Source organism: Dama dama, chromosome 18, assembly GCF_033118175.1.
Source record: "Dama dama isolate Ldn47 chromosome 18, ASM3311817v1, whole genome shotgun sequence".
Lineage (NCBI taxonomy): Eukaryota > Metazoa > Chordata > Mammalia > Artiodactyla > Cervidae > Dama > Dama dama.
Genome location: NC_083698.1, coordinates 112,772,976 through 112,800,440, shown reverse-complemented (window position 1 = coordinate 112,800,440; position 27,465 = coordinate 112,772,976). Strand labels below are relative to the sequence as shown.

The window sequence follows — 27,465 nt, the reverse complement described above, 5'->3', positions numbered from 1 at the left end:
AGGGGTGGGGACTTGCTCACCCCAGCCCTGGCATCAGCTCCACCGCCCCTGTCTACCGGGAGCGAACCGGTGATCCTCCAGGCACTCTCTCTGCCTTTCACATCATGAAGAAAACTTGCGGCCGCCCTCAAAACAGGAACTGCAACCACAAAATATAAAGCATGCCCAGCCAAGTGAAACGTCCCCTGGACCATCCCTGCTACATGCAACCGCCCTTCACTGGACTCTGGCCCTTCCGGGGTGGCCCTCAGTGTCTCCAAGGGAGGTCAAGATGGTGCCACGCTAAAAAAAATCAAGTTCACTCTCAATTTTAAATGAGCATGTTGCCGCCAAGTCAGATACGTGATGGGAAGGAAGTGGAACTCTGAGCTTTGGAAGCCTTCGCCCCAGACTCAGGGGCGTCTCGGAAAGGGTGCTTGCAGGGACAAAGGTGTCTGGGCCAGTGCCTGCAGGAGGCTGGTGCAGGTGCAGAGGCTGCAAGCTATCCTCACAGACACGCTCGGGCTCCGGCCCTGCTCATTCTGTCCTGTCAACCATCAAAGAGCCAAACTCACCAGGACGCCTGAACTTAGGACGCGCTTTCTCCATCCTCCTGCTAGAAAATCCAGCTGGTGCTTGTTCACTGGGCCTGGTTGCTCGTGGGGCTCCGTGGAGATGAAGGGGGCCCAACAGCCCCCCAAGGCTGTACCAATTCAGTGCTGCACGGGGGCCACTCTGCTCTGGGTGGGACGGGCGCCCTCTGAAGCTCTGGGCCCCGCTCCCTTGCGATCGCCAGCAGCCCTGCCCTGGGTCCTGGGTTCTCAGACCCTGGGAGCGGCTGACTGCTGCTATCAGCAGAGCCCACAGTGGACTCCTGGAGAGTGCCTGCAGTGAGGCCCTCAGGAACCCTCTGGAAGGTGCTGGAAGCCCTGCCCTGTGCGTCCAGACCCCTGTGTGGCTGCAGCAAGCATGGCCTCCATTCAGAGAGGGGCCCAGCTTCTGAGCGGCTCGCCCAATCTCTGGCTTTGAGGTGTCTGAACGCCCCCCTCCCCCAACACACCAAGAAACTGGGCTCTTGAAGTGCATTTAAGGGTTGGTGTTTGTAGCACGTTGGAATGTCAGAGTTGACAGACTTTTCTTGTAAGTTTTGTTTCAACTTCCTGCTGCAGCCATTTCTCAGTCTCTCAAGAAAAATCTGTGCAGGACCCAAAGTCATTGGGTCCAGGGGACTTTAGAATTGGTGGCATCTGAGCAGGAAGCTTGGCAGCTGCTGTCGTAAACACCTTCAGAACATTCCGCAGGGTGTGCTCAGGTAAACGCACCAGGTGTGAACTCCTTCCTGATATCTAGATGGTTCTTACCTGTCTTATCTCTGCTGGGAAACGGCCAACGTTAATACCTCAATAAGATGCACTGGAGGGTATCCGGTCTCCAGCAGATGGTACCTTCCAGGTTCAGTCAGCTATAGGCCTCGCCAAGTTTCCTGAACCCCAGAACTGTCTAAAACAAGAAATGAGTGAGTAAAGTCTCCCAGAGAAATGAAAGAAGTCACCACAGCAAAGCTCCCGAGCTCTCCTGCTGCCACTGCCCAAGCTGCTCCCAGGGCTGGGGGCAGGGAGTGGGGAGATAATGCTGAAGGGCCAGGAATCCGGCCTCAGACTTGGGGTGACATGCTCGCCGCCATGGAAATGCAGGCCTCTGGGGCTGCAGTGGGGCTCTGTCTTCTCGGCAGAAGAAGTGGGGTGGGGCCCTCGGGCCCCGCTGTAGCACGGGCTGACAGCAGAACTCAGCGCTTTCCGCTTTCACAGTCACACCTTGCTGAGGGAGAGGAGGAAGGTGGGAGCCTCAGGGTCCCTCAGGGTGCCCTGCTCGCTATGAAGTCCCTGCAAATGGGCAGAGAGAGTCATCACTGAAAGCAGGGGAGTGCTTGTTCCAGAACCAACATTAGGGGTGATTCACAGATCAGACACATCAAGCTATGATGGAGCATGTCCTTACTCCCCACCCAAGTGTCTGATTTCAGCATCAGTCAAGGTATTGTGCCCATTGAAAGCACATTTTCATGTCCATGAGTCCCCATGTGGCTCCTGGCTCCCTCTTCAAGCTCATTTTCTTTTGCCCTTCTGCCCCTTTTAAATCTACATTCTTCTAAACACAAGCATCTTGTCATTTCTAGACCACAAAACTGGGTGTGTTGAATGGTGGGCTAATAGTTTAATATCTATGTTGGTATTTATTTTCTCTATGTTACTGAATATATGTCATTTAAAAGCAAACACTGCATGAGCCATTGCCGGGGAGTTGATTATCTTTAGCTCAGAAGATAAAGAATCTGCCTGCAATGCAAGAGACCCAGGTTCAAACCCTGGGCCAGGAAGACTCCGTAGAGAAGGAAATGGCAACCCATTCCTGTATTCTTGCCTGGAAAATTCCATGAACAGAGGATCCTGGTGGGCTACAATCCATGGGGTCGCAAAGAGTCAGACACAACTGAGTGATAGCCAGCTTTGGCATTGAACTTGACACAAGAGCAACGCTGGGTGCCCATACACCCTGATGCTCTGCTGGTGGACTGAAGGACCCCAGTGGGGGATGATGGGAGGAGGCACAGACTGGGAGCAGTGGGGTGGGGGCGGGGGGCGGCGGCGAGCAGTGGCCCTGGAAGATGCACCACATGGGTTAACGCTCTGCCCTTGGGCTTGCAGATGACCACTCCCGGATCCGGCTGAAATCAGAGAACAGCCACAGCAGCTCTGACTACATCAACGCCAGCCCCATCGTGAGTACCAACCCTGCCACCTGCCAAGGCTGGGGGGCGGAGTAGGCCAGCCCGGCCCTGGGTCAAGAGCTGATAGCCAATCTCCACCAGGTAACTAGTCTCCACCAGGTAACTACTTCCATCTGGTAATTAGTCTCCACCAGGTAACTCTCCACCCAGTAATTAGCCTCCACCAGGTAACTAGTCTCCACCAGGTAACTCTGAACCCAGTAACTAGCCTCCACCCCGTAACTCTTCTCCACCAGGTAACTAGCCTCCACCCAGGAACTAGTCTCCACCAGGTAACTACTTCCATCTGGTAATTAGTCTCCACCAAGTAACTCTGAACCCAGTAACTAGCCTCCACCCGGTAACTCTTCTCTACCAGGTAACTAGCCTCCACACAGGAACTAGTCTCCCCCCGGGTAAGTAGCCTCCAGTCTGAAACTAGTTTCCACCTGGTAACTAACCTCCTCCAGGTTACTAGCCTCCACAATATAACTAGCCTCCACCTGGTAACTACCATCCACCTTGAAACTAGCCTCCTCCAGTTTACCAGCCCCCACTCTGTAACTAGTCTCCACCTGATAACTAACATCCACCCTGTAACTAGTCTCCACCTAGTAACTAACATCTACTCTGTAACTAGTCTCTACCTGGTAACTAGCCTCCACCCCACAACTAGCCTCCACCAGGTAACTAGTCTCCACACTGTAACTAGCCTCCACCCAAGAACTAGCATCCACCCTGAAACTAGCCTCTACCTGATAACTAACCTCCACCTGGTAACTAGTCTCCCCTCGGTAAATAGCCTCCAGTCTGTAACTAGTCTCCACCTGGTAACTAGCCTCCACCAGGTAACTGGCCTCCACCAGGTAACTAACCTCCACCTGGTAACTAACATCCACCTTGTAACTAGCCTCCTCCCTGCAACTAGCCTCCACTGGGTTACCAGCCTCCACACTGTAACTAGTCTCTGCCTGGTAACTAGCCTCCACCAAGTTACCAGACTCCACACTATAACTAGCCTCCACTCAGTAACTAGCATCCACCCTGTAACTAGTCTCTACCTGGTAACTAGCCTCTACCAGGTAACTAGCCTCCACCTGGTAACTAGCATCCACCCTGAAACTAGTCTCTACCTGATAACTACCCTCTGCCTGGTAACTAGTCTCCACCTGATAACTAGTCTCCACCAGGTAACTAACCTCCACCAGGTAACTAACCTCCACCTGGTAACTAACCTCCACCTTGTAATTAGCCTCCACCCTGCAACTAGCCTCCACCAGGTTACCAGCCTCCACACTGTAACTAGTCTCCACCTGGTAACTAGCCTCCATCTTGTTACTAGTCTCCCCCCAGTAACACCTCCACCAAGTTCCCAGGCTCCACACTATACCTAGCCTCCACTCGGTAACTAGCATCCACCTGGTAACTAGCATCCACCCTGAAACTAGTCTCTACCTGATAACTAGCCTCTGCTGGTAACTAGTCTCCACCTGATAACTAGTCTCCACCTGATAACTAGCCTCCACCCTGTAACTAACCCCCACCAGGTTACTGGCCCCTATCAGGTACCAAGGCTGGTGCACTGCCCCTGCCTGCTCTCGATGGCCATTGTCCCCAGCGTCTGGGGCAGAGGGGACACAATGCCAGGCGCAGGGCCTGGTCACCCCATAGCAACAGCATCCTGAGAAGTTGCTGCTGGAACCCATGACTTTGGGGAAATCTTTATTCCCTACTTGGGGGAAACGGGAAAAAACAGACCCAAACCTGGTGCATGTTGAAGTGATGGATGGCCTGGAGGTGGGTGGAAACTAGGTTGGTTTCTTCTGGTTTTTCCAGCGGGCAGGGTCTTCACTTCCTGGGGTGGAGGGGCCGCAGCCATGCCTCCCTGGGCAGCTGGTATCAGATGGGGGGCTGGGGGAGGGTCTCTGTCCTGGAGACCCTGTGGCCAGCAGGCATTCCTGGCTTCTGGAGAGTCCCCCCGACCCCGGCCACAGCCACTATTCCCACTGCTTCCTGCCCTGCACCCAGTGGGGAGGGGCTTAGGAGGAAACCCTGGAGCAGCCCCCCAACACAGGGGGATGAGGGGCTGGAAGGTGGGCCAGAGGGCTGGAGTGAGTGTAGGTGGCAAGTGGTGAGATGAACCTGCTATCCACACTCAGAGTGCCGGGTTGGCACCACCTGGACCCTCAGCAGAGCATGGGGAGTGGGCGTGGGCGGTGTCCCCTTGGTCTCGGTGCTGGTCGGGGAGGGTCAGGCCACCTCACTGAGCTCTCAAGTTGGCTTCAAAGACAGGCGTGCCGGATGCAGCACGTCCTGGGGCTCTGATGACTGAGGTTATGGGAGTGTCGGTGGCCGAGGGGGCGGGACTGTCTCTGATTCCTGACGGAGCCTTGTGCGAGCCACAAGCCACAATCCCTGCTGTCCTCGGTGGTGAACCTGGGGAGACAGCTCACCGTCTGCCGCGAGCAGGACCGCTGACTGTAAACCACTGTCCTCGTGGCGGTTTATTTCAGCGCAGCTGTTGCATAAACCTTATCCTCATGACGCCGGTGCAGTGCGGGTCAGTCCCACTTCCTGACACTTCACACCACATGGCGGGAGCTCCGTGTAACGCAGTCGCTGTGAGAAGGCGATTTGCAGTGAGCACCCCCTCTACACCTGCCCAAGCCCAGGCCTGTGTTTCTGGGGCTGTTTTTAAGGAGTCACCCCTTTGTTTCCAGCAGCGTAGGTGTCAAATGCTGGCTCCATGTATGCAGAGGCCTCACCGAGGCCTTCAGTCAGTCTTCTCGGTAAACACTCTTGGTGAGTTTGGCATTTTTCCATCAACTCTACTTCAAAAAGCCAAGCGAAAGCCCCATTGATTTCCCCACGTCTCCCCCGATGAGGCTGGGGTTTGTGCCTGCCGGGTCTTGGTGATGGGCTACAGAAGCGGGGAGCAGCCTTTGTCCTGTTGGGCTCCTTCCCTGGAACGAACATGTGACAGGCCAGAGAAATTCCTTCAAGTCTGAGAGACGGGAGTTCAGTGTGGGGGGGTGCCCGACTCTCCCCTTTGAATGGCTTCCGGCTTCCAGACGTCTGGGCCACTTCAGGCTAGTTAGGACCAGGGGAGGACAAGGGGCTGGAGGCCACATCACCGCCCCCTCCTCTCCGAGCTGCCCAACTCCCCACTCCTGCACCCTCCCCATCTCTCTCCTGTTGGCAGAGATTTAGAACAGCCTCCCAGACCCAACGACAGGGCAGGGGCGTGGGTCAGAAGGTGAGGCCAGAAGAGAGACATGATTTTTCAGTGTCTTTTTATGTTTTCCTTTTATTTCACTGCACAATTCTTTTTGTTCAAATTTGGGGTGTACGTATGAATTAGAAGAACTCCTCGACTCCTCTTCTCCCTGAAATGACTGACGGTCCTGTGACAACAAGCTTCCTGGCAGAGCTGAATGAGAAGCTTGTGATTAGAGCCCAAGAAGCCCCAGCTGTGCAGAACAATACTACAATAATTACACCCGTCATATTTGTACTTAGTCCTCATTAAAGTTCAGGGAAGCCATCAGTCCTTAATAACGTGTCATCTCTGCTTTGAAATCAGAAGTGACCAAAGTCTACGGGAATTCTGTGAGAGAAACCATCAGCCACGCGGGAGCTTGGTCACCAGAGTCTATGGGAATTCTGTGAGAAAAAACCCGTCAGCCACTTGGGAGCTTGCACCGAAGTCTATGGGAATTCTGTGAGAGAAACCTGTCAGCCACGTGGGAGCTTGGTCACCAGAGTCTGTGGGAATTCTGTGAGAAAAAACCCGTCAGCCATGCGGGAGCTTGGTCACCGAAGTCTATGGGAATTCTGTGAGAGAAACCCGTCAGCCACATGGAAGCTTGGTCACCAGAGTCTATGGGAATTCTGTGAGAGAAACCCGTCAGCCACGCGGGAGTTTGGTCACCAGAGTCTATGGGAATTCTGTGAGAGAAACCGTCAGCCACGCAGGAGCTTGGTCACTGTTGGGCGTGGACTAGGGGTAGTGTTACCACGACAGCACACAAGTTCCCCCCCAGGGGCAAGTCTGAACATCTCAGTGACACTTGAAATTAAACTTACTCTTCACTCCTCTGTTTATTAATAAAGGGGGAGAACTGTTTAATTTTTAAACTCAGTGCATTTAACAAATTTAAGTAGTACAAATTGACTCTTCAGAAAATGATAACTGCTCGGATGCACTGAACATCACAAGAAATTGTCCAAATAGGGGGAACAATTCCTTGGTTTTCAGATTTATAAGTGAATATCCATGTATTTATAATTATAGTTGGCATGCGTACATGCTAAGTTACTTCAGTTGTGTCCAACTCTTTGCGACCCTGTGGACTATAGCCCAGCAGACTCCTCTTTCCATGGGATTCTCCAGGCAAGAATACTGGAGTGGGTTGCCATGCCCTCCTCCAGGGGAGCTTCCCGACCCAGGGATCAAACCTGCATTTCTTATGTCTCCTGCATTGGCAGGTGGGTTCTTTACCACTAGTGCCACCTGGGAAGCCCAATTATAGTTTATATCCAATATTTTTCTTAAATCTCAACTCATAAGAATATGAAAATAATTCAAGTTCATAAGCCACACTCTCTCCCACTGATTTTACTATAGTTTCCCAGCAAACTCTCACAGTAAGACTTCGTGTCTGGAAAAGTGAAAACTCTGCTTGATAGGGTCTTATTTTTAAAAACCATGTGTGAAATTTGCTTTGCATATTATGAAAAGCAAGTGTAAGTGGTCCAGGGGCAGAACCAACCTTGCCTTCACCTGCATACCAGCCCGCAGCCTCCCCCAAGTCACTCTTCAAGGCTTCAGAACATGGGCGCCCTGGTCTTAATATGCAGAAGTCTTAACTTTTAAGATGAGTTTTGTTTGGAACATCGGGGAAGTATTGGTACATTTTCTGATGCAGATTAGAGCTAGTCACTCTATTCTAACTCTCCTTCTACAGCTTGAACCAAATCTCTAGGGATACACCTTGCAGGCACCCTGGTTCAGGTTATGTCTTTTCTTCACATTGGCCGATAGTTGATTAATAATGCTGTGACAGTTTAAGGTGTATGGCAAAGTGATTCAGTTAAGCATATACATGTATCTCGGTTCAGTTCAGTCGCGCAGTCGTGTCCGACTCTTTGCGACCCCATGAACTGCAGCACACCAGGCCTCCCTGTCCATCACCAGCTCCTGGAGCTTACTGAAACTCACGTCCATCGCATTGGTGATGCCATCCAACTATCTCATCCTCTGTCGTCCCCTTCTCCTCCTGCCTTCAATCTTTCCCAGCATCAGGGTCTTTTCCAGTGAGTCGGTTCTTTGCATGAGGTGGCCAAAGTATTGGAGTTTCAGCTTCAGCATCAGCCCTTCCAATGAACACCCAGGACTGATCTCCTTTAGGATGGACTGGTTGGATCTCCTTGCAGTCCAAGGGACTCTCAAGAGTCTTCTCCAACACCACAGTTCAAAAGCATCAATTCTTCGGTGCTCAGCTTTCTTTATAGTCCAACTTTCACATCCATACATGACTACTGGAAAAACCATAGCTTGACTAGATGGACCTTTGTCAGCAAAGTAATGTCTCTATCTATTCTTTTTCAAATTCTTTTCCCATTTAGGTTATTACAGAGTACTGAGCAGAGTTCCTTGTGCTACACAGTAGGTCCTTGTTGGTTATCCAAGCGGCGTCTTCATGAGAGTCAGTGAGCCACATGGACAGTAGACTCAACACAAACTTTGGGAGTCTACTTTTTCTGAAAAAAAATCCCAGAATCCCAAAGCTAAAGGACCCGTAGAGACCACGTCCCTCTTCTCCAGCCCCTCCCACCGCGTTTCACAGACACTGAGACGGAAGCCAGAGAGCCTGACTTTGCCCACGATCCTGGAGCTTTGTGTGACCACAACAGTCATACAGATGAAAGTACACTATAAAGAAGTGAGGAAGAAGGGGGACGATCAGCCTTGACATCAGCGGAAGTCGACGCTCATCTCACCAGGAGTGCCGGCGGAGACATCCTCACCCACCCGCCGGGGCGGCAGCCAGCATGGCTGCACCCAGCATGGCTGCACGAGGAGTCGTGTTCGCAGAAACTGACAATTTCCTCTAATAACCACGCCTATCCTGGCCTGCAAGTCTCAAGTGTGCTGAGACTTCTGTTGTTCAGTTAAACGTTTGCTTTACTTTGGTTCAGTCACAGATGCGCAAAACTGGGCAGAGGCTGCCGTGCATGAGCAAGGCCTCATCTTTGCTACACGCACAGAACGTGAGCGGGTGAGGTGATGGTGCTTGTCTTCCGAGCGACTGTTAAGCTGGTGGCACAGGTCGCCGCTCTTTGATCATTTACTGCCTTCCAAGCAGCAGCCACGTGATACAGTCAAGGGGGAGGGGAGTGACACGGGCCATCACACACCCCCTACCCCGAACCCCACCTCCTCCCATCTCCAACTCAGGTTGACGGAAACGCAGTGACATGGAGCCCTCTCCCCTCAGGGGGCCTTATTTACCTCCCGAAACCCTGATCCAGTTTTTGCTTTCAATCACATATTTCTCACTGTGAAAGCAGCTAAATGTGCTGGGTTGTACATACGAAGGATTTTAAAATGTGTTGCTCTCTGAATTGCTTTGGGCAAAAAAGCACATTTGAAAAGGAGGTGGGGTTATACTTTTCATGCAGAACTATTTGCAAGAATGAGACAGGGTCCCTGTAAATAGCTGTCACCCCCAACAAATGCATATTTTAAACATCAAAACTCCTTATTTCTGCCAAGCACGTTCCGACTGAAACATTTTAATTGGGGCTTTCAGCAAGAGTAACGTAATTTTACCTGTATTGTGTGTTGTTGTGAATTTCCAGTTTTAATTACGAATCACTAAATTAGATGCACAGAAAGCGTTTTTTCCTGCCCCCCCCCCCCGCCACCCGTTAGCTAGCGCCACATTGCTGTGCGGATGGAGTGACTTACATCTGCTCTCCTGCGCTCTTTCCCACTCTCTCAGTGCACATAATTATAAGGTGCACTGGGGGCGTCCTTTCAGGCTGACAGCTGTGGACTCTGAAAGCGCTGATGGGCAAGCGACACCGGATTCACATTAAAGGGGACACGAGCCCTTCTCAAACCCAAACTCGGAGGGGGCCTTCAGGTGACCCGGGGCTTCCAGCCGACATCCTCACATGTCACCGTTGAATCATGCCTGGTTGCACCTTTCTTGTTTTTCACCATGTTGGGAAATGAGTTCTTAACAAGTACCTTTAAATTCAGAGCATTTTAAATCTTTCGTCAAACCCTGGTGTCAAAAGAGTAGAAACCAGTGCTGGATGGAAAGAGTAAAGGAGACTGTATGTCTGATAAGTGAGTGGTCACCTGACACCCAGGGGAGACCCGCCTGATCTCTTCTGGGGGGGTTTCTGGTCCCCAGTGGGGGACAGTGAGGACGTCCAGCTGACACCTCGCCTGGTCCCTCCCGTGCCCTCTTGGGACACCAGCGTGAGAGGCAGAACACCGTCTGATTTAATCCGATTTGCTGCTCCAGGCTTTGTTCTCATGATTTTTTTCTGCTTAGTCAGTCTTGGAATTAGCTGTTCTAATGAAGGTCTTTTAAGCCAGACTTCCTCTCTCGGAGCCAGCAGGCCGCGTTCAGGCAGACCGACAGCCAGGAAGCTCAGCGCTGCATTCTCCTTTGTTTGTTTGTTTTCAGTCCTTGTCTGGTGAGGTGGAAAGAGAATATGAAATGAGCTGCTGGAAGCCTGGGCTGGATCTCGGACCCCAGTGGCTCGGCTGGGCCCTTTCGGGGTGCAGAGAAACACAGCAGCACGGGAGGGGATTTACCGCATCCTGGGAGGCAGGAGGCACTGTTGCTGGGCCCCTCCAGGTCCGCGCACTGCCCGCCCTCTGCCCAGCCCAGCGCCCGCAGTGCCAACCTCAGCCGCATTACATTTGAGCCCTGTGTGTGGCCGGTGGCGGCCGTGGAGGCCACGCACACCAGCTGAACAGCTCCGCGGTCCCGCTCGTCCGTGGACCTGTCACCATGTGGGTGACCCGGGCGCCTTCTCTTCCTCCCCACGGCCCCGCTTCACGCGGCCCCTACGTGGTTGGTGCTCTGGCATCCAGTCTCTGGTTCACTCGCCTCCATTTCTACTGATGCTGCTCAGTTACCGCCATTCCAGGTGTCAGAAGAACGTTCAGCCCCATCGCCAGGCTCCAGGCACGGGGTCCCCAGGACCCCCTAAAATCCAGACACCAGTCACCCAGACCCCCTAAAATCTAGGCACCAGGCCCCCTAAAATCCAGGCACCAGGCCCCCAGGCCCCCCTAAAATCCAGGGGGTTAGGTCAGGAGGAGTCTGGCAGGGGCGCGGGGTTTCCACCTCCACAGAGGTGCTGTGTGTTGGGCCTGGGGGCGGTCAGCGCAGGACTCACAACCCCAGGCCCTCACCCACCCTGCCCTTCCCGAGTTCATCTTCCTCCCCTGGTCTTGTCTCCACAGATGGACCATGACCCCAGGAAGCCTGCGTACATCGCCACCCAAGGACCCCTGCCCTCAACTGTGGCTGACTTCTGGCAGGTGACTCTTTTTAAATTAAATTTTGTTCTGAGTCTAACAGCTTAATAAATTGATCATGAGTAATGCCTTGGATTCAATTAAGCCAATTCAGGTTTGTTTACAGGTGTTCATCACGTGTTCCTTGATTTCAGAATTTGCATGAGCTCATTCATATTTTTTATGATCAACCTTCTTTTCCAAAACTTGAGTATGAAAAATTCCCTTTGAGATATTAAACCTTTAAAGACTTTTACTTTTTAAGCTGCTTCAGTCACTTTATCTTAAGAAATATAATGAAATAACGCATGCGTAAATTATTGTGTTTTAGTCAGATGTGTCTCTTATCGATAGTTTTAATCTTATGAAGATTAAAAATGGTGCTCAGATTATAGCCTCTCTCCTTGTGGATTCTCTGTAATAATGCATTTGAGAAGCCAGGCTGGTCTCTTTTCATCCAGCAAATACTACACACTCGGATCAGGCTCGGGCGCTGGGGACACTGGCCAGTAAGAGGAGAGCCAGGAGGCCAGTGAGGCCTCCGCCCCCCGCCCCATCTCCCTGCCCACTGTCCACCAAGCGGCAGAACTCCGGGGGCCTGGCCTTGGGAAGTCGGCACCGAGGCGTGTGCACACGGGGCGGGGTCATGCCACTGCTTGGCGGTTGAAGCAAAGCCCTCCTGTGTATCGGGCCCCGGGTGTCCCAGGACTGGCAGAGTGCACCCTGAGGACGCAATGAAGGAGACGCGGCCTCTGGGTCCACAGGTGGTAGGCGGGAGCAGCGTGTGGGCCACAGGGCCAGGCTGTCGGGGTCCGGTGGCCACGCCATCTCTAACCCAGAGGGACCCGCTGAAGTTGGCAGAGTCCACGTTCCCTGCTCCCTGTGCCCCGTCTCCAACTCTCCAGACAGCCCAGTCCTGGCTCCACCCCAGGAGGCCCGCGGTCCTACCCACCCTGAGTCTCTGCAGGCTTCTGGGAGTCAGGAAGGGACCTGGGATCTGCTCTTGCCTTGTAAGCATGTTCATGCGTCGGCATCAACACCTCGCGCGCGTCGGTGAAACCACGCAGCTCACCCGAACCTGCAGGTGGGAGCCCAGATGGGACACTTCCGCGAGACCCTGCCCTTGCGTGCTGCTTCACGCTCTTGGCAGGAAAGGCCAGGCTGAGCCCCGTGATCGCGGCCTCGAGCCGTCAGGCTGGACCAGCAGGTCCCGCCGCCCCGAGGGCTGAGTCTCCTCCTCGTTACACCTGCCGAGAGGTCGTGCAGCCTGGGAGGACCAGGCACCCCATGCAGAGCTGTCCCCCTGAGCCGTGAGCCCACCCATCCCGGCTTGCCTATGGAGGCTGCTGGAATTCCATGGAGGTCACCTGCCTGCTGCCCCCCAGGCTCCTCGTGGTCAGACAGAAAGAATACAGAAAACCCCGAGTCGTGTGGCGGAATAAGGGACCAGCAGAATTCCACGGTCACCGCGTCTTCCGGTCATCCTCAACCTGTCATACCAACGTACACGTTTATGTCGGAGTGCCTCAAAGAGGGGTGGTTTCATTTTTACCAGCTTCAGGTCCCGCTCGTAACTGCCTGTGGGCAAAGCATCTCTTGCCATCAGAAGCACAAGTTCCTGAGGTCGTGTCGACACACACAGTCATCGCTTGCATCCATGGACCACGTACCCTGTGGCCGGCCCTGTGTTGGGGTTTGTATATTTTGACCCCTAGACTTTGTGTTCTACGAGACTCGTGGTTCATACTCTGCCCCGGTTCACGTGGTTAGTACACGGTAGATTTTTCTTACTGCTTGTTCTGAGTAATTGCCATTGTTGGGGGCAATTCTTTGTGCCAACGTTTGTAAACCATAGGATGTCCTAGAGCATTTATGGAGGTCTGATATCAAGGAGCATTCTTGAAATGGAAAAACATTTCTAAATGACACCACTAGAGAAAAATATTCAAGTGAGATGAAGTGTGAGATACTTTGAGAGACACCTCTGTCAGCACTTACCAAACCTCCAGGAAACACTGGCATCCCTCGAGGCAGGAGTGGACAGTCTGGCCAGTAGGCCGCCCTCCCAGGCCATCTCAGGCTCGTCAGCTCATCACAGCCTCTGAGACCCCCTGCAGCAAAAAGACTTGCCTGACTGTGTCTCCCCAGGTGGCCTTGAGCCAGATGCGTGGTCTCCACACCAAGCCTCCAGGTCCAGTTGCAAGAAGAACACAGTGGAGGGGTGCTGGCCTTGGATAGAGGGTATCAGCATCTGCTTCTTAGCACAGTCACACTGGCTGGATTGGCCTCTAGATTATATATTCTAGAAATGGCATCTAGCAAGCACGGCTCCTTATTAACCACCCAAGGTCACAGGCTCAAAATTCCAGGTTCCCTTCACTGCCTTGGGCTCTACAAAAAGTGTGTGGGGGAGACAACGCCTGCCTTTAAACTTCTTGCAGAAGACAGAGCCTCTCAAAAACCACGGTGAAATGGAAGTTCCTTTAAGAATAAAACCTGCTTTGAAGCATAAGAAGTTTTCTGTTGGAAAGACAATACGTTCTGAGTGAGAGTTCACGTCTGGATTTATGGCTTCCCCAATAGTTCAGCAGGTAAAGAATCTGCCTACAACGCATGAGACACAGGAGACGTGGTTTGATCCATGGTCGGGAAGATCCCGTGGAGAAGGAAGTAGCACCCAGTCCGGGATTCTTGCCTGCAGAATCCCAGGGACAGAGGAGCCTGGTGGGCTAGAGTCCAGTGTGTTGCCAATTACTGGACATGACTGAGCACCCAAGCGCAGTGCAGATGGCCTCTGACAAGGTTGGACACAGGAACCCAGCACACGTAACAGAAAATATTGGAGCATCTTCCTTTCACTTGAGCCCTGGGGGCTGCCCTGGGCGCCTCCCCGGAGGAGCTCATGGGGCTTGTCCGCGGTGAGCAGGGTCCCGCAGGAGAGGCCCTGGTGAGTGGGTGGTGTGGGCAGCACAGAGCCCAGGCCGGGAGGGGAGCACAGCGGGGAGCTCCTCCACCGGCTTCCAAACGAGGCCACGTTCACAGGCGCCGTGGACCTGAATCTGGAGGACATTATTCCACACAATAGGATGCCAAGGAGGAAAACAGACCCGGAGCCCCAGGGTGGCACCATCATGACCAGGAGACTGGAGGCAGACGGCAGGGTGGGCGGGCGGATGGAGGAGGCCGGCGAAGCAGAGACGCCCGAGACTGTCGATAGGGGGCACACGAGGTGGGCCCCACGGGCTCAGGATGAGGGGCAACACTCAGAGGCGGGGCTGGGGAGGCTCTGTCTCCACACAGGCGTGGCGCTTCCAGAACATTCCATCGTGGGTGTGACCCAGCGGCAGTCCGCACTGCGGTCACCTCAAGCCGGTGTCTCCTGCCCCAGCCAGGCCCCTCCCTCCCGACCCTGCACCCCCTCAGGCTCTGTGATTAGAATTCTTTCTCTGAATTCACACCTCATGTTCTAAGAATGTGATTCCAAAACCAAATGCACATAAGACCCACAACCTTCCTGTAGAAATGTGTTCTGACCTGTGAGGACGGCTCAGGTATTCCTGGGCCTGACCTGCCTGCTCTGAGAGAAGTCAGCCAGCATCCAAGTGCACGGAGGGAAGGCAACAATTATTGAGCACTTACTGTATGCTGGGCCCTGGGCAGGCACGGGGGGACGTGACCTCACCTGATGACCTGGGGTGAAGCTATCACGAGTGTGTGATCCCCAGATGCAGTCCTGCAAGACGGGAAGTGGCTGGGGGTCGGGGGTGGGGGGGTCAGGGAGCGGTGTTTGGTGGTGCAGAGGCTCAGTCTGGGGAGATGGGAATGCTCTGGGGGGGTTGGTGAATGTCCTCAATGCCCCTGAACTCAAAACCCATGCAGTTCAGTTCACTCAGTCATGTCCGGTTCTTTGCGACCCCATGAACCGCAGCACACCAGGCCGACCTGTCCATCACCAACTCCTGAAGTCCACCCAAACTCATGTCCACTGAGTCGGTGATGCCGTCCAACCATCTCATCCTCTATCGTCCCCTTCTCCTCCTGCCTTCAATCTTCCCCAGCATCGGGGTCTTTTCCAATGAGTCAGCTCTTCCCATCAGGTGGCCAAAGTATTGGAGTTTCAGCTTCAACATCAGTCCTTCCAATGAACACCCAGGGCTGATCTCCTTTAGGATGGACTGGTTGGATCTCCTTGCAGTCCAAGATACTCTCCAGAATCTTCTCCAACACCACAGTTCAAAAGCATCAATTCTTCGGTGCTCAGCTTTCTTTATAGTCCAACTATCACATCCATATATGACCACTGGAATAACCAGAGCCTTGACTAGACAGACCTTTGTTGGCAAAGTAATGTCTCTGCTTTTTAATATGCTGTCTAGATTGGTCATAACCTTCCTTCCAAGGAGTAAGCATCTTTTAATTTCATGACTGCAATCACCATCTGCAGTGATTTTGGAGCCCAGAAAAATAAAGTCAGCCACTATTTCCACAGTTTCTCCATCTGTTTGCCATGAAGTGATGGGACCAGATGCCATGATCTTAGTTTTCTGAATGTTGAGCTTTAAGCCAACTTTTTCACTGTCCTCTTTCACTTTCATCAAGAGGCTCTTTAGTTCTTCTTCACTTTCTGCTATAAGGGTGGTGTCATCTGCATATCTGAGATTATTGATATTTCTCCCGGCAATCTTGATTCCAGCTTGTGCTTCCTCCAGCCCAGCGTTTCTCATGATGTTCTCTGCATATAAGTTAAATAAGCAGGGTGATAATATACAGCCTTGACGTACTCCTTTTCCTATTTGGAACCAGTCTGTTGGTCCATGTCCAGTTCTAACTGTTGCTTCCTGACCTGCATACAGGTTTCTCAAGAGGCAGGTCAGGTGGTCTGGTATTCCCATCTCCTTCAGAAGTTTCCACAATTTATTGTGATCCACACAGTCAAAGGCTTTTGGCATAGTCAATAAAGCAGAAATAGATGTTTTTCTCAAACTCTCTTGCTTTTTCGATGATCCAGCAGATGTTGGCAATTTGATCTCTGGTTCCTCTGCCTTTTCTAAAACCAGCTTGAACATCTGGAAGTTCATGGTTCTTGTACTGTTGAAGCCTGGCTTGGAGAATTTTGAGCATTACTTTGCTAGCGTGTGAGATGAGTGCAATTGTGTGGTAGTTTGAGCATTCTTTGGCATTTCCTTTCTTTGGGGTTGGAATGAAAACTGACCTTTTCCAGTCCTGTGGCCACTGCTGAGTTTTCCAAATTTGCTGACATATTGAGTGCAGCACTTTCACAGCATCAAAACCCATTAAGAAGGTATTTTTACGTTACGTATACTTTACTACAATAAAAGAAAGTCAGGATCCCGATCCAGCAGAGCACTGAGGCCCAGGGCTCCACACGACCCCCCGATCCCCACAGCAGCTGCACAGGTGTCAGACCTGACCCCATGATCAGACCCAACCCCCAAGATCAGACCCCACCCCCATGATCAGACCTGACCCTGTGATCAGACTTGACCCCGTGATCAGACCTGACCCCTGAGATCAGACCCCACCCCCATGATAAGGCATGAACCTATGATCAGACTTGACCCCATGATCAGACCCCACCCCTGATATCAGACCCCACCCCCATGATCAGGCCTGACCCTGTGATCAGACTTGACCCCGTGATCAGACCCGACCCCTGAGATCAGACCCCACCCCCATGATCAGGCCTGACCCCGTGATCAGACTTTGTGATCAGACCCCACCGTGTGGCCCACAGCGCTTCTTGCTGCCCCACAGGCTGCGAAGTGAGGGGGCGGTGAGTGGGCAGGCGTGTCTCTGTAAAGAGGAGAGAGAGGCCATCGGCAGTGGGGACATTGTGTTCAGGGCCAGCCCCCCGCCGTGAGGACCTCGGGGTGCCTCCTCCCCAGGCACAGAGGGTGTGTACCACACCCTCAAGGTGTGCATGTGTGTGCACGTGTGCAAGGCTAGAGCCAGGCTAGATCGGGGTGAAGACTTCTCAGGAGGCCGTGGTTTCCGCACGGGGCGGGGGGCAGGTCTGTCACCTGCCAGGGGCCAGGCTCACATGTGAGCACCAGGCAGCCCGGGGGCACGGGGACAGCTTTCTCAGAGAACAGCGGGGCTGTGAGCAGGGAAGGCGAGCCCCGGGCGCAGGCTGCTGGCGCTGAGCTGCCCGGTCAGGCTCACCCGCCCACCCAGAGCTGCTCCAGCCCCCAGTGCACCAGCCCCCTCGCCACCGTCCAAGGAGCCCTCTGTGCACGGGCAGGGGCTGTCTGCCGTCCCCCCTGTATTTTTGGACCAAGCAGAAGTGCAGGCAGCGCAGTCAGCTGGTTCAGTGTGTGAGCACTGTCTGCGGACGTGGCCCCTGCCGTCGGCCGAGCGGTACCTGAGCTCAGCCCGGGGCCTCTCTGGGGCCAGGACTGCTGGTCGGCCCTGCTCAATGGGAGCTGAGGGGCAGGGAAGACACTCTAGAATTTCCAGCCTTGCGCTCTCTGCCTGACAGACTTTTTGGTAACTTTCAGATGATGCAATCAGAGGCTGGGGAGCTGGGCCTTGACCCCCAGGTCGAGGCGCTGAAGGCAGCTGGAATTCAGCTGATGCCCAATTAGTACAGACACTTATTATTAACATTTTACCAAGAAAAAAGCCTACGTTGTTTTCTATTTCCCACTTTCTGAAAGTATATTCTGCTATGAAGTCTTCACTGGGGCAATGTACTTTCTTTTCCGAGCAGTGGGGTTTGGTTTAACTAAAGAAATTTAGCTCCTCAGCACCCATCAGTCACCGCTCTTAGGATGGACAAGGAGAGACCCAAGTCGAGGGCTGTAGGAGGTCCAAGGAACCTAAGGGTTTTCCTCCAGGCACTTACGATGAGAACAGCAGTGATGAGCTCCACGATTGAGTGGTGCACCCAGGCGGTGGTGGGTCCAGCAGACGGGGAGCCTGAAGGTGGCAGCCCCCGCCCCCACCCCTGGCAGGTCAGCTAAGGGCGACCCCTTTATAGCTAGTACCACCAAGGCCCAAGGAACCGAGCCTGGAGCAGCCAGAGGTGACCCTTGCAGACACCCAGCACCCCCTACTCTGCAGGACGCCCGGTCAAGTCATATACCCACTGGCTCAGAGGCCACATCACATCAGGGCTCGCTGTTTCTGGAGGTCCTAAGAGGCAGACCACAGAGTAGGAGGAGGTCCTCAGTCCCTGTCCCCCCCGTGATGCCCACAGTCACCTCCACTGTTCATCCTACACAAGCCCTGGGCAGCGAGTGATGGGAGAGGAGGGCTTGCAGAGGTACCGGTTCTGGAATGTTAAGAGGCTGTGGACGGAACAGTGTACTCAGGGGCCCTGTTAACTTACAGACTGATTGTTTCTAGAGCACGTTATCTGATTGGTTGTCCAGTTGCTCAGTCGTGTCCGACTCTTTGCAACCCCGTGGACTACAGCACAACAGGCCTCCCTGTCCTTCACCATCTCCCAGAGTTTGTTCAAACTCATGTCCATTGAGTCAGTGATGCCATCCAACCATCTCATCCTCTGTCGTCCCCTTCTCCTCCTGCCTTCCATCTTTCCCAGCATCAGGGTCTTTTCCAATGAGTCAGCTCTTCACATCAGGTGACCAAAGTATTGGAGCTTCAGCTTTAACCTCAGTCTGTCCAATGAATATTCAGGACTGATTTCCTTTAGGATTGACTGGTTGGATCTCCTTGTAGTCCAAGGGACTCTCAAGAGTCTTCTTGAGCACCACAGTTTGAAAGCATCCATTCTTTGAGTCCCAACCTTCTTTATGGTCCAGGTCTCTCATCCATACACAAAAACCATAGCTTTGACTATATAGACTTTTGTCAGCAAAGTAATATCTCTGCTTTTTAATATGCTGTTTGGGTTTGTTATAGGTTTTCTTCCAAGGAGCAAGCATCGTTTAATTTCATGGCTGCAGTCACCATCTGCAGTGATTTTGGAGCCCAAGAACAGAAAATCTGTCACTGTTTCCATTGTTTCCCCATCTATTTGCCATGAAGTGATGGTACCGGATGCCATGATCTTTGTTTTCTGAATGTTGAGCTTTAAGTCAAATTCTTCACTCTCCTCTTTCACTTTCATTGAGAGGCTCTTTAGTTCTTCACTTTCTGCCATAAGGGTGATGTCATCTGTGTATCCAAGGTTATTGATATTTCTCCCAGCTATCTTGATTCCAGCTTGTGCTTCATCCAGCCCGGCATTTCAAATGATGTGCTGTGCATATAAGTTAAATAAGCAGGATTATCTAATTAAATTAAAGGAATACAGGAATTGAGGACAGTGAGTTTCCTAAGAAAACCTGATCTTTTGTTTCTGTGAGTTCAGAAGCATTTTAACCACAGGCCTTTGATTTCCCAGGACATTTTTCTTCAAACATTTATTCTGGTTGAATTTTCTGCACATGAATTCACAAATCTTTACAGATAAAAGGAAACTTTTGTCAGATCATCTTACGTCAAGGTGGGATTTGGGACGTGCCCTGTGTGTGGTCGGGCGTGGCGAGCGTGATACCCGGATATGCGCGTGTCCACCACCAGGCACATGGGTCAGGGCTCAGGCTCGGGCGAGAAACACAGCCTGGGTTTCCTTCTTAACTGATTTTTATGGCCCTCAGCCGAAAACACCCTGCTTTCATGTGTGATATCGGTTCCCTCGTCTGCCTTTCTTTTCTTCTTTCTTTCATCGTTTTTTCATTCATTCTTTGACTTTTTCTTCTTTTTTCTCCTCCTTCTTCTCTTGGGTCACAAGTGGGTCTGATGCGTCTACGTCAGGTCCTGGTTTTGAAACGATGACAGCCTGAGGGGCGCTTTTACCTAAAGAAGTCGACGTGTGTGTTAAATGTGAAACGTGAACACAGCCCAGGGGCCGTAAGTGCTTCTAAGTGACAACACGCCGCGGCTCAGGTGCCTTCCCACACAGTCAAGTACCTGACAGAAGTAACTCCGTGGCAGCTGCATGTCGTTCAGATGAACAGGCAGCTTGGTTTGCGTGTGGCCTCGCTGTGGAAGTGCCTGAGTGGCACACACGAGCCACCTCGCCTCTGCTCAAAGGGAAGCAGGCCGTTCTGTCTTTGCAAAAGGACGCTTGCTGGATTCCAGTGAACAGGCAAGTGTTTCTGTGTAGATGGCTCTCCTTCCTGCCTGGGCACAAACACTGCTGGTGGGAAAACACCCAGAGGGGCCTACTACAGTTTGTCAGCATCGGGGCTGACTTGAGCTCAGGTCAGATTCTTTTTTGAGATTCATTTGCTTATCTGTTTCTGGATGCTCCGGTCTTCATTGCCTCACTCAGGCTTTCTCTGGTTCAGACGAGCAAGGACTCCTCTAGTTCTGGTGCATGGGCTCATCACCGTGGAGACCTCCCTTGTCGCAGAGCACAGGCTCACTAACTGTAGTGCCCGAGCTTACTGGCTCCGTGGTATGTGGGAGCCTCTGGACCAGGGGTTGAACCCTCATCCCCTGGATTGGCAGGCTGACTGTTAACCACTGGACCTCCAGGGAAGCCCTGGGTCCAATCTTATTATCTGCAAGACTCCTTCCTCCCTGCTCAGCCCTTCCTGGGGGTCAGGATTAAGTATTGGCTTTGCTCCCGTTACTTCGGGGTTTTATCTGCGAAGGAGGCCCATGCTGACGGCTTTGTTTACAGAGAAACAAACCAGGTGGGTTTGTGTTGAGTCCTGCATCAAGACATAATGATTTTATCACCTTCATTCACATTTAGCCATATCACCACCCACCTCACTCACAGCTTGACTCAGGGCCAGTGACTATGTGGCCGAAACAGACGAGAGGGTGGGGAGACCTCAGGGCGCGCTCCTGAGGACCGCCCTCTGGACAGGGCAGAAACGGGGCTGGGGGCTGCTCTGCAGAAGGTGCTCAGACACTGCTGTTTGCTCTTCTTTCATCGACTTCAGAGTGCGTGGTTCCAGCTGATTGACATAAAATGTGTTATCACACCTCTTTGTCAGCATCCTCACTGCCAGGCCTAAGCTGATCTCTCCTCTACCTATGAAAAGGAATTGGCAGCGGAAATGAATCATGCATCAGGGATGGAGGGGCGCGCTCGGCCTGCTCTGGAGAAAAGCTGTCTCCAGTTCACGTAGCGACCACTGCAGCGGGCGTGCAACAGCACATGGGTTTTCAAGAGGCACGTGTCTCTGCACCGAACAGGTCCTGGGAGGACTTCTGCCAGGCGAGCCTTTGATAGCGTTTTCTTTGAGTTCTGTTTTCAGAGAGGCAGTCAAATGGTCTCTTTTTAAAATAGGTATTGTTTTCAACTAAGCATCAACTATAATAAAGCCTGGCGCCAGATGCCTTGGAGGTAGAGCTGGCAGCCAGACGGTCTGCTGTCTTCAAGGAGCTGACAGTCTGGTGGAAGAAAGCCATGCCCACACAGACGAGAGCAGAACAAGGTGGAGTGGGGCTTCACAGCAGACGCGGGGAAGGAGAGGGGACGCGCCCCCCGGAGGGACCAGAGCACCTTGCCGAGCAGGCGGCCCGGACTTGACCTGTCCACGTGGACCATCTGCCTCTAATCAGGCCTCAGTGCGCTCCGAAGGAGTTTTTTCACTGAACACTTAGTACTCAAGAAAGACTTCGGGTGAAGAGAATCTACAGTTTCCTTCCATCCGGTTTAGTTCGATGAATAAAAGAAGCCTCGAATGGACATGTCCCAACTCCTGTGGATGATTCGGGGGCTGGCACAGAGGCTGGGCCTTGGTGAGTGTGTTCGTTTCCTGTGCTGCCGCAACAGATTTGCACAAACGGGGCAGCCGAAAGCTGCAGAAGCGTGCTCCCTCTCAGTTCCAGAGGCCGAGTCCAGCCCTGCTGCTGGCAGGGCCACTCCCCCACCCCCAAAGCACCGAGATGAGGCTCCTTCCTGCTCGCAGGGTCCCCGTGTTACGGCAGCATCTCCGCAGCACCGTCCTTGCGTTCACCTGGCATCTCCCTTCTTTGTGTTCAATTAGGCCTCACCCTGATGCATCAGAACCTCGTCTTGTCTCGGCGACATCTGCAGAGACCCTCTTTGCAAATCAGGTGGCAGTCATCAGTGGCAGGGGTTAAGACATCAGCATGTCATTTCAGGGACAAAGTCCAGCCCATAGCCCAGAGCAGCATGGTGTTTCTCTTTTAACCAGCAGTTGGTAAACTTGCTGTTATTGCTTAGTCGCTCAGTCATGTCTGACTCTGTGACCCCATGGACTCACCAGGCCCCTCTGTCCATGGGAGTCTCCACGCAAGAATCCTGGAGTGGGTCACCATTTCCTCCTTCAGGGGGCCTTCCCAACCCAGGAATTGAACCCACCTGTCCTGTGTCTCCTGCGGTGCCGGCAGACTTTACCACTGATCCACCTGGGAAACTTACTCGTTTGGCTCAAACAGCCACCAAAGTATGTATTCCGCATCACTCAAGCCCACGGTCTGAACTGCTGCATGTTAGCCTTTCCACTCACCCAGTTCTGAAGACCATGAACAGGCCCCCATGCTCAGCTGTATCCGCTGTGTTGTCCTCACGTGTCCCTTCTCTGGGTGGCCTCTGAGTGCCACAGAGGGGCTGGGGCTGTAGGTTGTCGCTGGCATGCTTTATGACAGCCCAGGACCCCTGAGGTTAAGAATCTGCCTGCAAGTGCAGGAGACCTAAGAGCTGTGGGTTCAATCCCTGGGTCAGGAAGATCCCCCGGAGGAGGGCATGGCAACCCACTCCAGTATTCTTGCCTGGAGAATCCCATGGATAGAGGAGCCTGGTGGGCTACAGCCCCTGGAGTTGCACAGAGTCGGACACGACCGAGCATCTGAGGGCAGCCCAGGACCCCTGAGCCACCGCCCCGACTCCCACGACACACCCATGGGTGAAGCAGTGACTGTCACCACCGGGGCCCCGTCGCTCCCGGCCACCGTGTGCCAGGTGATGGCGTGCGTTCAGGGTGGCCTTGCACGGTTGGTGCTGTGCATCTGAAGACACGTCGGGAGAAAGGGGCGTTTCTGGTTGCTCTCCAAGCGCAGCACCGGGACCTGTCCTTGGGATCCCCGCCCGGGATCATGTTCCGTCCGACCCAGGACCGGCAGCGCCTGCCTCCTGTTGGGGAGAAGGAGCCCACTTTCTGCCAGTGAAAGATGTTCCGGCCTGACACTCTCCCCCGCCGCGGCCTGTGGTGTCCTGACCTGTGTTAGGTGCCCGGTAAACACGCCGCGTGCTCCGGGACACGACGCTGCTCTCTGAGCCCCAACCAAACGGGAAGTGTAGAAGGTGCCGTTTCTGGTATCAACCATCCACTCTTGGGCCCAGCAGAGCCGCCGCTGCAGGGGACCACAGCAGGATCAGGGAGGACTCCAGGCTGCTGTCTGCATCCTTGGAGAGAGCGCCGGAGGTATCTCAAAGACAGGGCATAGAAGTGGTGCCCTTCTTGTGCCGGGCACGACCCTGTGAAACTCAGCCAGGAAAGAGTGCACTCTCCCGTTCAGAAACAGACCCGACTTGACCGGGACTTTCACCAGACCCTGTATTCCCTCCAAAACCCACCGTGGATTCCCTGGTGTGCCCTTGAGTCCAGCCCTGTGAGCAGGGCACCGCGGTGGGAGGTGGGCAGGGAGTGGGTGCCCAAGCGGGTGAGACAGCTTCAATTTAGTCAGCCCCTCTCTGCTTCCACACGGTGACCTAAAAAGAAGTATTATCCCCTGGGGTGCTTTTGGAGTTGTTGGTCTAAATTGTTTCATTTGGATTCACTCTCAACCACACCTTCAGAGAGCCCCGAGGGTCCCCGGGCGGAAGGAACCTCGGTGGGGAGGGCTTCCGGATGCCACACTCGGGGGTACAGCAGAGCCTCGGTGATTAGTTTATGGCCCGGATCATTGTATTTTTATTACACTCATAAAACCTGTGTTTCTCCTCATTTTCCTAATGGCTTCAATGAGCTTCTGTACCTTCTCCAGGCACATTAAACCACGGCGTGCGAGAAGGACCGATTAGGGCCAGCCTGGGAGCCAGCAAAGCTTAGAGCAGGGCGCCCGCCTTGAATTGTTGCGTTTGCACTGAAGAAGAGGGAAGCGTGTGGGCTTGAGTGTAATTCATATTTGTGTGGGCTTTTTTGTAAACATTGCAGCAAGTCCCATTAAATTCCACCACAAATGATACACCATGAGGGGCCTTAAGAATATTAGCTGTTTCTATCACAGGGTCGGGGGTGAACCAGTATTAAAAGAGAAAATACCGTGCACACATCTGATTTTCAGAATATAATTTAAAGGGGAACTTAGTAACAAGAACATGAAGAGAAAGCATTTTCTATCTGAGTTATGAGGATTTTATAAACTACAAGATCTTAATCAGATTGTTAAATCTACGTTTTAAAGAAACGGAAGCTGTGATACAAACTTCACATCTAGATGCAGTTGTTTGTAAAGACTTCTGAGGAGTTAACATAACCCAGTGCAGGGAATGCGGAGACGTCGTCAGTGTATTTACCATGCCAGCGAGTGTCCAGGCCACTCAGCGTTCCCTTAGAATCAGTGAGTTGAGCGACTGGGCTCCAAGTCCACGGCCGCCGGCTGTGACACGTGTCTGAAGAGGAGTCGAGTCCTAGGGCCTTTGTGTCTTTGCCGGGTCTGGGGTTCAAATATGGGTCCGTTTGCTTGCGTGTCCCAGAGCGGGTTTAGGGGCTGCGGTCGGTGACTGTCCGTTCAGGGTGCCCTCTCCTGTGGGCAGAGCCGCTGTGTTTTGGTAGAAGTGGGCACTCACTCTCTGTAATGCACATGGGGAGGAGCCTTCCAGAGTCGGCTTCGGGTGGGATGGCAGCTCCACAAAGAGACTGCTTCTCTGGTCCCACGATGGTGACGAGCCCTGGAACACAAACGTGCCCGTGATTTCCGCCCATGTCCCTCGGAACAGCGGCATGTCCGAGCTGGCAGGCTGCCCACCTGGGGCCAAGCACTCGACGCCCGGTCACCTGTTTGTGGTGCGTCAGAGACCAGCAGTGAGGAGCCGTGGCTGAGCAGAGCAGAGAACCCAGTGGGTGTCAAGGTGTGGAATGGGTTTACTGGATTCTGTTTGTAATGTCTCCTGGAACGTGCAGACTGTGGGCCCGAGTTCTCAGCTGCAAAGGCAGAGCTCACTACCTAAGGAACCAGTTTCCTGGGGACGGAGCCCACATGAGCCGTGTGCCTGGGGCGCTAACTCCGCAAGTCGCGGGGCTCAGCACCTCACCCGCCTCTCGGTCCGCAGATGGTGTGGGAGAGCGGCTGCGTGGTCATCGTCATGCTGACCCCCCTCTCGGAGAACGGCGTCCGGCAGTGCTACCACTACTGGCCCGACGAGGGCTCCAACCTCTACCACATCTACGAGGTACTTCCAGGGCGCCCGCCGGGCCGTGGGCAGGGGGCCCTGGCGGCTGCGGACGGAGGGCCCGTCCTGGGCAGACACTGGGCCGCTGTCCCTGCAAGCCCCCAGGAGGTTTGCCCAGCCCTGCGGTCAGCAGGCCCTCCAGACAGCCGTGCCACAGGAACTCTGCCAGAAATGGCGTGGTTTCCATTTTTAAATTCTAAGAATCCAAATTTGGACAGAAAGCACCCAAGAAAGGACCTCACTGGGTGGTCTGTTTTCAGGAAGAAGCCCCCATTGACCCTAATTCTTCAGGGCCCACCTGCACCCGGCTCCCGCTGCTTTCCGGGCTCTGTGTCCGTAGCACCCACTCAGCCTTTTGATTCCGGGGTCCCCTACTGGCAAGCTCATTTCCTTGGCTGGACTTTGGCCCACATCAAGAAGGAAATAAATAACCTTGGGCAGTTAAACCAATACCAGAGTGTACCCTTTGACTTTATTTCCCATTAAAATTAGTCAGAACACCAGAGTCCCTCAGGAGGGCTCACCTCAGATGCCTGTATGTTCCCCTCTAAGCTGGTCATGGTTTTGGGGTCCCTGCCCTGGGCTTCCAGCGCTCAGGGCCTGGCAGCGTCTATACCAACCTTTCAGTTTCATCTTTCTGCAGCTGGGTGGGGCCTCTCTTTTGAAATACCAGTGAGAATAGAACCCCGTTTGAGTTTTTGTCCAAAAGTATAATTTTTTTTCTGGTGATTTTTCTTGGAGGTTTATATGGCTTAGAAAAGACAGAAACAGGACTCGTTTGGATTGTGACACATTTTTTCCAATAATTTGACTATTTTGCCCCTGAGTGACATGTGAAAAAAAAAAGCACAAAGTGACCTTTTATGTAAACCGTGTTGAACTTGGAAAGCTGGACAGGCCACCTGCCTGCCACGCGCAGTCTGCCCTCAGGGTGCCCAGCCCTCTCTCCACAAAGTGGCTCCATGTTCCAGGAGCCGGGCCCCCAGCCGACACTCTCTCTGCCCCACCCCGCCCTGTCCACTCCCCCCGCCAGGTACATCTGGTCTCTGAGCACATCTGGTGCGAGGATTTCCTCGTGAGGAGCTTCTACCTGAAGAACCTGCAGACCAACGAGACGCGCACGGTGACACAGTTCCACTTCCTGAGCTGGTATGACCAGGGCGTGCCTTCCTCCACCAGGTCCCTCCTGGACTTCCGCAGGTAAGACCCACGGCCCGCCAGTGGGGTAACGCACTCCGGTTGCCATCAGAGAGAAGGGACATCTGGGTCCAAGGGGCTGTTTACTGTAAGACGTGCCGTCTGTCTTATACTTGTACATCACAGGTATACCCGTGTTAGCTACAGTGGAAAGGCGGGAGATTGTGGTAACTCACATGTTGGTTGTAAGACGTCTTTAGCTTTAAAGGTGTTGGACATGAGGGGGGCTGGGTATCTTAGAATTGTGGAAATGTGGTCATGGTTATCAATAAGATTCTTCACGTGGGGGAGAATTCCTGGGGTTCGTATTTCACGGGTATGGATGAATACAGCCCAGAGTTTTGGCTACTCAGCTGGTTAGAGATGGTGGTGAGAATGAGGCCCAAATGACTAGCTAATGGGTGACCTTGGAAAAACGCCTGGCTTGGGGTCACACATAACCCTTTATCTGTGGTACAGCTTCGAAACTGACCGTTTTAAACATCTAGAAAGAAAATGAAGGTGTTGAGGGCTACCCAGAACCATACTCTCCACTCCCGGGAACCTCCCTTACATGTAACTGATTGGAAGTCCAGTAAATCTTCAAAACAAGGAATTGGAGAGTCAAGACAAAACAGGCTTTAA

The 27,465-nt window shown here is 53.1% G+C and overlaps 1 protein-coding gene across 2 annotated transcripts in view; it reads left to right on the top strand.

Annotated features, from left to right (window-relative positions):
• Nucleotides 1–27,465, top strand: part of PTPRN2 (protein tyrosine phosphatase receptor type N2) — a 600,304-nt gene that overhangs the window by 549,298 nt on the left and 23,541 nt on the right. For both annotated transcript variants that reach the window (XM_061166236.1, XM_061166237.1), the window contains 4 exons: nucleotides 2,685–2,758; nucleotides 11,241–11,318; nucleotides 25,525–25,644; nucleotides 26,678–26,844. In XM_061166236.1, coding sequence (XP_061022219.1) covers nucleotides 2,685–2,758; nucleotides 11,241–11,318; nucleotides 25,525–25,644; nucleotides 26,678–26,844 — 439 coding nt within the window. The remainder of the gene's footprint in view (nucleotides 1–2,684; nucleotides 2,759–11,240; nucleotides 11,319–25,524; nucleotides 25,645–26,677; nucleotides 26,845–27,465) is intronic.